The following is a 12573-nucleotide window of genomic DNA, read 5'->3' as shown; positions in this document are numbered from 1 at the left end:
AACAAAACAACAGTTTGCTCACACCTATTGGGTTTGCCAGTGACAGCGCCCATTCATCCCTTACCTGACAAATGTGTTGGGGGACTTCCTGTTGGTCCCATACACAAAACATGCTGAGTTTTAACCTCAAAAATAAAGAATGTTTAGAATTGAAAATCTGTCAAATTTATTCGTGAACTTATATGAATTCCAATTCTGTTTCCTCCCAGTAAATGAGGCACATGTTTTTTTTTTTTCAATATAACCTATAAGAAGTACCACCGTGTGTGATTTGGGTTAATTATTTCTATAGTCACATGACTCTCCTGACAGTTTCTACTCTTGTTAGCAAAGCTGAGGAAAAGTTGACATGAGTATAAGCTATTACCCCAAAAATGAATTCCTGATGTCAACAACTAAAATAGACCGCTATAATAAACTCAATTGGCAAAAAAATAAAAATAAAGAAGACTAGCAAATGTTCCATGGAGACTTAATTGGATAAGGTTTTTGTTCATTTCCTATTTATTAAGATTCAAGAAAACTGGAAAACAATTCCCAGGCACCCCAAATGCTTCTATGTTATACGGACAAGCACGCAAAATAGCTTAATAATAACTTGCCCTTAAATTCAGGAAAGGGATTGACTCAAACATCTGGGATTTCCCAATGGAGCTGTGTTTAAGCACTGAGTGTGATTGCAGTGGGCACATCTTTATTCATTAGCAGGGACCACATCTCACCCCTGGGTAGCTCTCTGGGACCAAATTTATTTGTTTATCTATTTATCTGGTGCTATCTAAGCGCGCATACAATCTAATTAGCCTAATTTCACTACCCAATTCAGCAGGAGGAGGACATAAAGCCTCCTCCTCTCCATTGGAGCCTTTTATTGACTCAATAGTGCTGATTTAGTGAACCTTCTCAGAGAAAGAATTTTCCTGGCCCTGTGTGACAGGTTTGGGCAAAGCTAACCTTGAATCTCTGCTATAAATACTTGAAGATGAAGAATACTTCATATTTTTATGAAGCAGCTGAAGAGTTCTAATCTCATCATTTATCAGGGTAGAAGAGCTTGATGTTGGGTAGGGGGGATTGGAATAATTCCTTCCCTTACTTTTGACTTTCAGAAGGAGGAATAAGAAGAAAGAAAAGAAACAAAGAGAAGATGGAAAGATGAAAAGAGAAAGGGAGATGCTGTGAAACAGTATATAATTACAAAGATGGGGAAGACAGAAATTGGAACCATCCAAAGGACAAGAGCATCCTCTCCTCTCATTTCTCTCTACAACTTCTGCCTGGATAGCTAAGGGTTGGAGTTCATAAATTTCTTGATGAGAGAGAGAGAGAGAGAGAGAGAGAGAGAGAGAGAGAGAGAGAGAGAGAGAGAGAGAGAGAGAAGGGAAGCTGCAACTTTTTTTCTTATTCCCAAAGTCTTCCAAGAGAGACCTTGACTCTTGTTCACAAAGAAGCATAAGGAGACCTTAGAAGGGTACCCTAGAGGGAGTCCAACTCTTTCATTTTACAGATAACTAGTCTAAGGTTCAAAGATTTTAAGTGATTTGCCCAATCACCCAGTCAAGTATCTGAGGCAGGATTTGAATTTAAATCTTCCCAATGCCAAGTCAAACACTCTAGCCACCCTGTCACCTGGCTGCTCTCATATCTATTCAACCAGTTCTTTTGCTTTTAATTTTGGATTATCTCTCATCAGTCCTGTTTTCTTTCTTTACCCCCTGCTATTATCCTTGTTCCCTGCTTATCATCTCCTCTCTGAACTTTTGCAATCACTTCCTAAACAGGTTTCCTGTCAATAGCTTTTCCCCATTCAAATTCATCCTATTTATCTAACTGAAATATCATTTGTCTAACCACAATCAGATTTATCTAGCTGAAATACTATTTTTATTACATCATCACCTGCTCAAGATCTTATTTTAAACTCCTATTACCTAAGAAGTAAAAAAAAAAAATCTAAATTTTGCATTCTAATTTTTAGGCCCTTTATTACCTGGACCCATAATATCCTGACTTAACACCTTGAATTCCCCAATACAAATTCTCCACTTCAACCAATAAATTCTGATTGCTCTTAGATAAGCACAACAAGTTTGTTACCATCTCTGCATCTTTGGCTCATCCTGCTCTTGATCCCATAATGCCTTCATTCCTTCTCTTTGTTTAACTCTTGTTCAAGCCCCAACTCATTCATTCATTCACTATTCCAGGCCGCATGGAACTTTGTCAAGTTCTGATTGTATTTATTATCTAGAGCACTTATTCTGACCCTTAATCGATATGTTATCTTAAATGTTATCTTTAAATGTTGTCTTATACGTTGTCTTTAATTGCTACATGTGTCAAAGTCTTACCTTCCCTATCAGACTATAAGGTTCTTAAATTTAGAGACTGGGTTTTCTGTTACCCATACATCTCCCACAGCAATCTGCTGGGTGTATAGCAAGTGATAAGTAAATTCTTAATCAATTATCTTAGTTTGAGTTTTAATTTTTTATTTAGACTCTTCTGTCCAGATGGAATTGGAGTTGGATACAGATAGAATCAAATCCATTCAAAGAAATAGTTCTATTTTTGAATCATGCCAATTTTACTCCCATTTCACATAATAACTAACTTGATTTAGTGCTTCCATAGTGGATATTTTTTATTGTTTGGGGGTTTGCTCTTCTTCTTCTAGATTGCTCTTCCTGTCTGGGTATTTATATTCCTAATATCTTGTTCTCTCTATTCTTTTCGTGAGACTTGCCATTGCAGATACAAGTTTTTCTATCTTGTCCATTATTTCTGCTGTGTAGGACATAAACTCTTCCCTCATAATTTTCTTTTATCTTCTAAATCACTCAGAAGCAGCATGTGGTGGTTCCATGTTCTCAAATTCTAGCCTGTGGAATTTGGGCCATTTTCCTTTGTTTTGAAGTATTTATTCATAGATGCCTGAACTCATACCTGGAAGCCATATTTCTTTCTACGATGAATGTTATCTATGTTGATTTATCAGCTTATGGTCAAGATCTTTGAGCTTTCTTCTTCTTGATATCTCTGGTAATTTCACTCTTTTTCTGACTCTCCAACTCCCTTCCCCCTCTGATGGTGGCTTCCCTGGGGACTGGATCTCAAAACATCTCAGCCTCCTTCCATACTGAGCAATTCATGGTTCTCCAGCCTAGGTCTCTGCCCCACTGATATTTGGGTGGCCAGAACAGGCCCCAGCTGGATGCTGAGTACTTTCCCTCAGGTTTAGTGGAGTGCTGCCCATCCACCCACACACACTTTGTCCTGTCACAATGTCTGTTCTTGCTCCCTCTGTTCCTTAGTCCTCTGGCACAGCACTGGCTGCCATGCTGGTGCTATGAGTTGATTTTTATAATTTGAGTATATGAGACTATGAGAGGAAGGAGCAGGGCGGGGTGCTGAGCTTTATTTCTAGGCCAGATACAGGTTCTGCCCCTTTTATTCTGTTCCTAGCCCTCCAACAGAGATCTTTTGCAGACCAGAATTCTGCATGCTGCAGTGCTCACTGTGTTGCCCCACTTCTGAAGACTGGAGTTCTGTGCTGGCTATCTATCCTGGCCCAAGCAGACTTTCTCAGACTGGAGCTGAGATTTCCATTGCCCTGGAAAGAGAAAGGAGAGACTCAGATGTGGAGTTGACTCTTGTTTTAGGATCCTGTGGGTCAGTTACTATAGCATCCCTGCCAGTAGCATAGAACTTGGGGGAAGGATGCTCAGTGACCTCAGTGTAGAGGTTGGTTCATGGTGTGTGTGTGTATGTGTGTGTGTGTGTGTGTGTGTGTGTGTGTGTGTGTGTGTGCATGTGATGTGCATTTTAACTTTCTTTTGGATCCCAGGTGTCCCAAATTGTGGAGACAACTGAAGTTTCTTTATCTTTCTTAAGTAATTTGGAGAGTTTGGAGAGATTGAGGGAGTCAGAGAAAAATTCTAGTCCCCTAATTTGTTCAACATGTAACCTAAAAAAGAAATACAAGGTACAAGATTTCATTCGATACACAATAACCCTATGAAGTAGATACAATTGGTATTATTAAACCCATTTTACAAAAGAACAAACTGAGACTTAGAGAGGTTAAGTTATGACCTGTCCATGGTTATAATACTAACAAGTGTCAGAGGCAGGATTCTCCTGTCACCAATAGAGATATTATTTCTAAGAGAGAAGACATTTGAAATAGACCTGAGCTAGAAATGGGAGTATAAATGTGGAAGGAAATCAGTTATTTCTCAAACTGAATGTTGTAAGGAAATCCCATTGGAGTTAAGATGGTACTTGTCCACAATCTGCTTATAGGTAATATTAAGAATAATATGACATTTATATAGTGCCTACTATGTGGCAGGCACCATGCTCAGTGCTCTGTATAAATATTGTCTTATTTGACAACCCTGCAAGCTAGGTGCTATTAGTGTCACCATTTTAGAAAGGAGGAAACTGAGGCAAACAGAGGTTAACTGACTAGTGTGGCCCAGGGTCACACAATATAGTGAGTGTCTGAGGTTGAATTTGAACTCAGGTCTTCCAGATTCTAGACCCAGTGCTCTATACACTGTCCCACCTACTTGCCTCAGATTATTGCAGCACATCTGGTTAGTCCAAGTTCCTCTTACTCTTAATCCTTAGCCATCTTTTCTACCTCCCTCCCCACCTTCACCTCCACTCATATCATCCCTTAATATCTCCATTATGGTGTAGGATCTTAGAATTTAAAGAATGAACAGACCTTGAGGATCATCCAATCTAGCTGTTATCATTTACAAAGGAGGAAACTGAGGCCTAGAGGAAAGAAACAAATTATACAATAGCAGAGTCAGAACTCAAATCCAGGCTACAGCTCCAGACCTCTTCCTCTTCCCACTATGTTACAGTCTCATTTACCCTCCTTTGCTATCCTTCAACCAATCAACAAGCTTTTTTCAAGGGTTCACTGCTATGAGGCACCATGCTAAACTATAGCGATACAAAGAAAAAGCACAGTCCCTGTCCTCAGGGAGTTTACTTTCTAATGGAGCAAACAACATATATACATGTATATATATATGTGTGTGTGTGTGTGTGTGTGTGTTTACATATACATACATATATGTGTATGTGTATATATATGCTTATATGTATGTGTGTGTATATGTAGACACACACACAAATTGTTTACAGGGTGGGTGGAAGGTGAACTTAGACAGCAAATGCTAGCATCTGGGAAGACTGGGAAAGACCTCCTTCAGAAGGTGATGCTTGGGATGAGTCATGAAGGAAGCCAGGCATTCTAAGGAACATGAAGTGGGAATGCATTTCATGGGAGACGGCCAATGCAAAGGCACAGAGACCCAAAATGAGGAACATCAAGTTATTCATTGTGACTGGATGAGATGAGTAAAGCAGAGTGATGGCTAAAGAGGCTGGAAAGATAAGAAGAGCACAGGTTGTGAAATGCTTTAAAAGCCAAAAAGAGAAGTATATGTTTGGTTCTGGAGCAAATGGAAATGACTGGAGTTGGGGAGGGGAGGAGGAATGGCCTGGTTAGACCTACGCTGTATGAAGGATGGATTGGAGTACAGAAACTTGAGGCATGTAGACCAGTGAAGGAGTAATTATAATAACTGAGATGATAAGGGTAATGGTAGTATTAATGAAGGGAAGGGGACACAGATGAGCGATGTGGATGGGATGGTTGGATATCTGAGGTGAGTGAGAGTTAGAAATTGAGGATAACACAGAGCTTTGGGATCTGAGCGACTGGAAGGATGGTGGAGCTCTTTGCAATAATTGAAAAGTTCAAAAGAGAGCAGTTTTGAGGGGAGATGTAATGAGTTCTGTTTTATACTTGTTAGGTCTCTTGGGTAAAACAAAGAAAGTAAAGAAGTAGCCTGTTGTCTCTTTTAAAGTTTACAGTATAAGGTATAAAATACTGCATAAAATGCTGGACTTATTGGATGGGTTGATTGGTTTTGCTGAATTGCTTTTTTTATTGTTTGCTACAAAAGTTAGCTTTCCAAGTGGGGAGTAAGGGAGGATATTTTGGGAAGTGAAGTTAAGTACCCAAATTAACTAAAGGATATATGAAGAAAGGTGCTATCTTCAGCCAGAGAAAGAATGGATAGAATAATTTCACACACACACACACACACACACACACACGCACCCCAATTTGTGTCTAATGGTAGCCATCTCTAGGGTGGAGGGAGAGGAGACAAATAAAGAAAAAATTTTACATAACAATTTTGTTGTATATTTGAATGACATAGCTGGCTGGGCATAGTAGATTTGCAGTTTCACATATAATTGTCATTTTTATTTTGCTCTGCTATGGAAATTCTTATTTTATTCCATAAATTGAAAAGAGAAAAAAATAGTAAAAAAAAAAATAAAAAGCTATCACTATATTCATTTGTTTTCTTTTTCAAATAAAGTTTATATCATAGAAATCTTATAATATTCTGTATGTATGCATGTACATGAGCATGTGATATAAAGGTGTCAGGAGAAACAATCCCTGCCAGGAGGCAGTATTCCCATTGAAATTCCAGACCTATCTTAGGTTTTCTTCACTTAACAACAATAACAACGGCCAGCTAACATTGATGCAGCATTTACTATGTACCTGGCACTATACTAAGTGCTTTATAATGATTATCTCACTTGATCCTTGCAATGGCTATTATTATCCTCATTTTATGGAAGAGGAAATTGGGGCAGAGACTAATTCATTGACTCAGGGTCACAGGGCTAGTACGTATCTAAGGCTAGATTTGAACTCTAGTCTTCCTTACTCCAGGTCCAGTCTTCTATCCACTGTGCCACCTAACTGCCTTTCTAATAGGTCTGATCCAAGAGCCGTGGGGAGAAGCCCTTTCTCATCCAAAACTGCCATACAACTTCCTTACTACAGACAAGCTGCTCCCTATAACCCCCTACATGCATGCACGCATGCACACACACACACACACACACACACACACACACCATTACTTCCACTACTAAGCTCAAAGACTTGGCTCATCCACATACTGAAACCTCCCTGTCTCCCCAACCCCACTGGTCCTCATTGACACTCCCACCGTCACCACAGTGTGGAAACTGGAGCAGGGTACCAGGAGCTCTCAAAGTGGGTTACTGAGATGATCAAGTCTGAGGATAAATGCTGAGAACCTATGTTAGGGCTGGATCTCCTCACTGATTACCCCATTTGGATTCATAATCATTAATTAGAAATAACCCCACTATACTCTGGAGAGAAAATTGTGCATGCCACTACCTTCACTAATTCTTAGCCTTTTATTCTTTATTGGCTTTTCTTATTTTGCAAAGTCTGTGAGAGTCAGCATCTTAGACTGTCTCCTTTCTAGTTTTCTCCTTTGACTCGCTTGAAACTTTCTGGATTAAACAATTTCATTTACAGCTGAACTCCTCCCAGTTCACAAAACAGTCCCTCCAGCAGAACTATTCAGGGAGTCCAGAGCAATAAATTGAAGACTGGGCAATTACAGTGGCCCCCTTTTGGCTCCATTAAAATGTACCCACCATCAAATTTGACAAACTCCTGGTATAGTTTTCTCTTATAAAAATGTATCCCCCAGGACAAAGCTTTTTGAATTATCTTGTAGCACGCAGTTAGATAACATCTGTGCTCTACCTTACAAAGAGAAAGATACAATGTAAAGTTGAAGTTTGCTGTGAAGTATATATGAGAAAAGGGATTACTCAACAACTGAATACTGTAAACAAGGAGTGGAGAGCAGGAGAGATGAATATTGCCTCAAAGGAAACTTAAAAGGGTCTTTTTAGATTAAAAAAAATGTAAAGAACTGAAAAGGAACACTCCCTTATGTCTCTGAGCACGGTTCCCTACATCCCTAAAGGGCACACACATTAATCATAGGATTTCTCACAGGAAGGGACCTTAGGGATCATTTATTCCAAGGAGTTCATTTTACAGATGAGGAGACTGGGGCTCTAGGAGATACTATGATTCCTCCAAAGACACATAAGCAGTAAATTGCAGAGCTTGGACTCATAGAAATGTACATGATTGATACTTTTCCCAGGGAGGCAAATCTCTGTTGCCCTGGCTCTGCTGTGGACCAATGAGTAAATGTAATGTTTATACTTAGAAATAACTTTGTAGGGAGAGGGATGGTAGGGATGACTACCTCCCTGCCAAAACTTTTTGGGGAAAATAAACAAAGAGCACCTGCCACCATTTTTGTTTAGTGGGAAGACCAGACAGAATAAATCTTCACCCAAGTGCTGCCTACTAAGATGTCTAACTGCCCTAGGGTTTAGGACAAGTAACCAGGAAGGATCATCTTATAGACAGGGAGACTCCCATATAGATTAGGTCAGCAACTGTGTTTTGGAGTTCTAAGGATATTAAGGATATCCCAGTGGGGAGGTATGAGATTTATACCAAGGAGTTAGGAGTCCATTCAAACAAAGGCTGGAAGAACACTCTTTGTACCGTTGAATGGATTCTTGCATCTGGTAGGGACTGAACTAGATTCAGTGATGTCAAATTCGAATAGAAATGGGTCCCTGTGGGCATATATTGATTTCAAAAGCACAGATTAATATCACCTATGTTGCATTGCATTTTCATTTATTTCATGAAACATTTCTCAACTATATTCTAATATAGTGTGGGCTGCACTCAGGAGTTTTGCAGGCTATCTGCAGGGCAGCAAGTTTGACAGTTCTGAACTAGATGACCTCCAAAGACCTTACCAAATTTGAGAGTCTATGATTTTATGATATAGGAGAAGGCCACTGCTGGGAATTTTAAACTAGAAGGGGAAGCCTTCTGTGGCAGCCTTCATTACAGAGAGACCTAGAACTGAATCCTGGCCACAAATGGAGGCAGCAGGGTAAAGTACAAATGGGCTCACCTCCCTACTCAGACATTTCTACCTGCCTTTGTGAATTTAGACAAGTCTTTAATGGAAATGGGCACTGCAAGTCAGGAGACATGACAATAAATAAATGAATACATTTTAAAATATCCATTTAGCACTTGTGCCAAGTGCCAGGGAAACAGATGAAATTGGAACTTTTCTGCCTTCATGAGGCTTGTATTCTAAGTGGACAAAATAATACATATCTGAAAGTCATAGCCAAGGGAAGCATATTTTGGTCTAGGGAGCCAAAGAGACAGTGAGTGGAAGAGTCTGGCAGTTGATTGACAGGCTTTCCCCAGAACTGATGGCAATGTTGATTTGATTATATGTCTCTGAGCAAAAGATTGGTGTAGGTGGGAAGGGAGTATGCATATAGAAGCAGATCAGAAAATAGCCTCAGTGAAATAATATTATTGGGCTTGAATACTATTAGAAATAGTGAGATCTCAGCAATCAATGCAATTTTTAATTTGTTACTGTCTCATTTGTATAGAATTTTTGTCCTAGTACTGTAAGAACAAGCTGTCAAAAAGAATTAAGCTAGGAGGCTACAAAAATGGCAGGTTTCCACCCTGAGAAATGACTTCAACCTGGGGGAAGTGTTTGGCTTAGCCACAGCCGTGGATGCCTCAGCAGTAGCCTTGTGGTGTCCTGAGCTGGCCCTCATGAAACCATCTTTGGGGTCTCTCCTCACTATAGTTGATTTGATGATAACCTGAGTGGCAAAACCACTACTTCTATGTGTGTGTGTGTGTGTGTGTGTGTGTGTGTGTGTGTGTGTGTGTGTGTGTGTGTGTGTGTGTGTGTGTGTGTGACAGAAAGAGACAGAGAGAGAGAGAGAGAGAGAGAGAGAGAGAGAGAGAGAGAGAGAGAACCAGAACCAGAGACAGACAGAAACAGTAGGCATGAAGAAAGGGTTCTTATAAAGGGGAGACAGGAGTTCAGCAGATATAAACACCCCCCCCCAGCTGGGATCACCGGATCACCCCCTTCCAGCTGATATTAATTCTGCCAAGCATGCAAATACCACAAACTGTACCAAACAGGCAGGCCTTGGGGGAGAACTGTTGAGAAAGAGAGTCTATATGCATTTTGTTGATTTTGTGATATCTGTACAGTGGCAATCCACTGATCATTTAAGATGTTTACTCCCATTGAATTCTCTTATGTAAAAGATTCCCCATTCACTAAGAAGGAAGAGATTACCCCCCAAAGTGGAATGTCTTCAGTTGCTTGCTTTTCTTATCCCACCCTCTAGATTTATATCGTAGACTGATCATAAATCTGTCCTTGGAAAGAGTAGAATTTCATTTAATTGCCAATTACATACTGCAAATGGGTTGCTTATAGATAAGTTTTTTATGCTGGTACCTTTGTCTAATGCTGCTTATGGAGAGAGGGAGTGCTTCAGTCTTCCCTGAATTCTTAGTTCATGGTGCATGACTCAGCACAGAGCATTAAAATTAGACAACATGATGTGACAGTTGAGGGGTTTTGGTTTTTGGTTCTTGGTTTTTTGGTGAGAAGCTGCAACAATGGTTAGAATGACATCCTCTACTATATGCATGCACAATTTCCATTTACTTAACATGATATGAGAAAATGAGTTTTGTTGCATTTAATACCACTCATGAGACCTATTTAAATCTGGAGGAGGACGGGGAGAGGGAAAGAATGAAAGAGAAAAACATTAAGGTTTTGCCCCTGTAATTTTCTTCTAGAATTCATTATTCTGTATTTATTGAATGCCTAATATATACAATGGTAATAATAGCTCCCATTTATATAGCACTTCAGATTTTGTAAAACGCTTTACATGTGTTATCTCATTTGAGCCACACAACAACACAGCATGGTAAGTATTACAGTTGTTACTATTCCTCTAATGCAGAAGAGGAAACTGAGGCAGAGAAAGACTATGAGACGGACCCATGGTCATATAGATAGTATTGTGACAAAGGCAGATCTCTTTTAAATCTCACAATTCAAATCAACCAACATTAACTGTGCCACTATTAAGTGCCTGCTATGTGTCAGGCATTAAGTTAAGCACTAGGGAACACAAAATACAAACGTGAAACAATTCCTGCCCTCAAGGAGCTTAAATTCTGCTCAGAAAATATAACATGTTTTAAGAAGTGGGTCTCTAATATGTAAAGACAAACTCTTACCACTACAACATGCTGCCTCCAGCACTGTGCTAGGTACTGGAGGAGATACAGATAAAGTAGATATTTGAGGCTTTAGAGTCGAGGGAGGGTGGTTAAACATGTGCACAAATTTAGTCCAGACCTAATGCATAAAAGCAGAACAAAATGTTAGGAGCCAGATGAGGGAGGGATCACTTTTGACTGAGGCATTCAGGGAATGCTTCATGGAGGAGGTGATAGCATTTGAGCTGGTCCTGGAAGAATTAACAAAGAAGTCTTTGAAGGCAGGGAGCATTTCATTTTTGTCTGTATCCCAAGGGTCTTGCATAGTGCCTAGCACATAGTAGGTGCTTTTAAAATGATGATATGGAGGATGTCTGAGGTGAGCAGACATAGAGGTTGGCGAGTGCAGGCTGTATTTGGGAGATGGCAGATAATCCAGATTGCCTAGTGGGAGAAAAGGCTGGAGCAATAGGACGGAGTCAGATCGTGAAAGACTTTAGATGCCAGGTGAGGAAATTTGGACATGATTCAGAAGGCTGCAGGAAGCTACTGAAGCTTTCTAATTCTTCTTTTTCATATTTTTAAATACAGAATCCCCTTCACCTACAGCTGAGTTTAGAAAATTCATTAAGTTCTGATGCTGATGTCACTGTCTCAATCCTGACCATGAACAACTGGTACAATTTCAGCTTGCTGCTATGCCAGGAAGACTGGAACATCACGGACTTCCTCTTCCTCATCCAGCAGAGTGCCAAGTTCCACCTGGGATCCATTATCAATATCACAGCCAACCTCTCCTCAAAGCAAGATCTACTGAGCTTTTTGCAAGTCCAGCTTGAGAGCATTAAGGACACCACACCCACCATGGTGATGTTTGGCTGTGACATGGAAAGCATCCGGAGGATTTTTGAAATCACCACCCAGTTTGGAAGGATGCCTCTGGAGTTCCACTGGGTTCTTGGGGATTCCCAGAATGTGGAGGAACTGAGGACAGAGGGCCTGCCTCTGGGCCTCATTGCTCATGGCAAGACCACCCAGTCTATCTTTGAATATTATGTGCAGGATGCAATGGAACTGGTAGCAAGGGCCATTGCCACAGCCACCATGGTCCAGCCAGAACTTGCACTCATTCCCAGTACCATGAACTGCATGGATGAGGGAGTCACCAATCTCACTTCAGGGCAGTATTTGTCAAGGTAGGAAATCATCTCTCTCTTTTATAAGGCAATAGTTGTGTTGATTAAACACAAATCCCATCACCTTTTACTTTCAAAAACATCCCTCTCAATCTGAGTAGTTTTAAACACAAAAATGGATGTGGAGTTTACCAGTCCTACTGACTCTCTACTCATCTTTCATCTCTTGTATGTTCTACAATGGCTTAGATATGTCTCAGGGACTGGCCATCACACTGCAAAAATGAGAATATAGAGTAAAGCCCCCAAATGGTACTAAATGAATGTACTTTATTTTCTGCCTCCCTTGGTAAGGAACTTGTTCAGTTCTCTTCTCCCCCATTA

At 40.2% G+C, this 12573-nt stretch overlaps 1 protein-coding gene across 1 annotated transcript in view; it reads left to right on the top strand.

The window, feature by feature from the left end:
- GRIN3A (glutamate ionotropic receptor NMDA type subunit 3A) overlaps positions 1-12573 on the top strand; it is a 215892-nt gene that overhangs the window by 42058 nt on the left and 161261 nt on the right. The window contains exon 2 of the mRNA XM_072655052.1: positions 11645-12249. Within this exon, the coding sequence (XP_072511153.1) occupies positions 11645-12249 (605 nt within the window). The remainder of the gene's footprint in view (positions 1-11644; positions 12250-12573) is intronic.

This window comes from Notamacropus eugenii, chromosome 1 (assembly GCF_028372415.1).
Source record: "Notamacropus eugenii isolate mMacEug1 chromosome 1, mMacEug1.pri_v2, whole genome shotgun sequence".
Classification (NCBI taxonomy): Eukaryota; Metazoa; Chordata; class Mammalia; order Diprotodontia; family Macropodidae; genus Notamacropus; species Notamacropus eugenii.
Note: the sequence above shows the minus strand (reverse complement) of the source record. Positions and strands in the feature narration are given on the sequence as shown.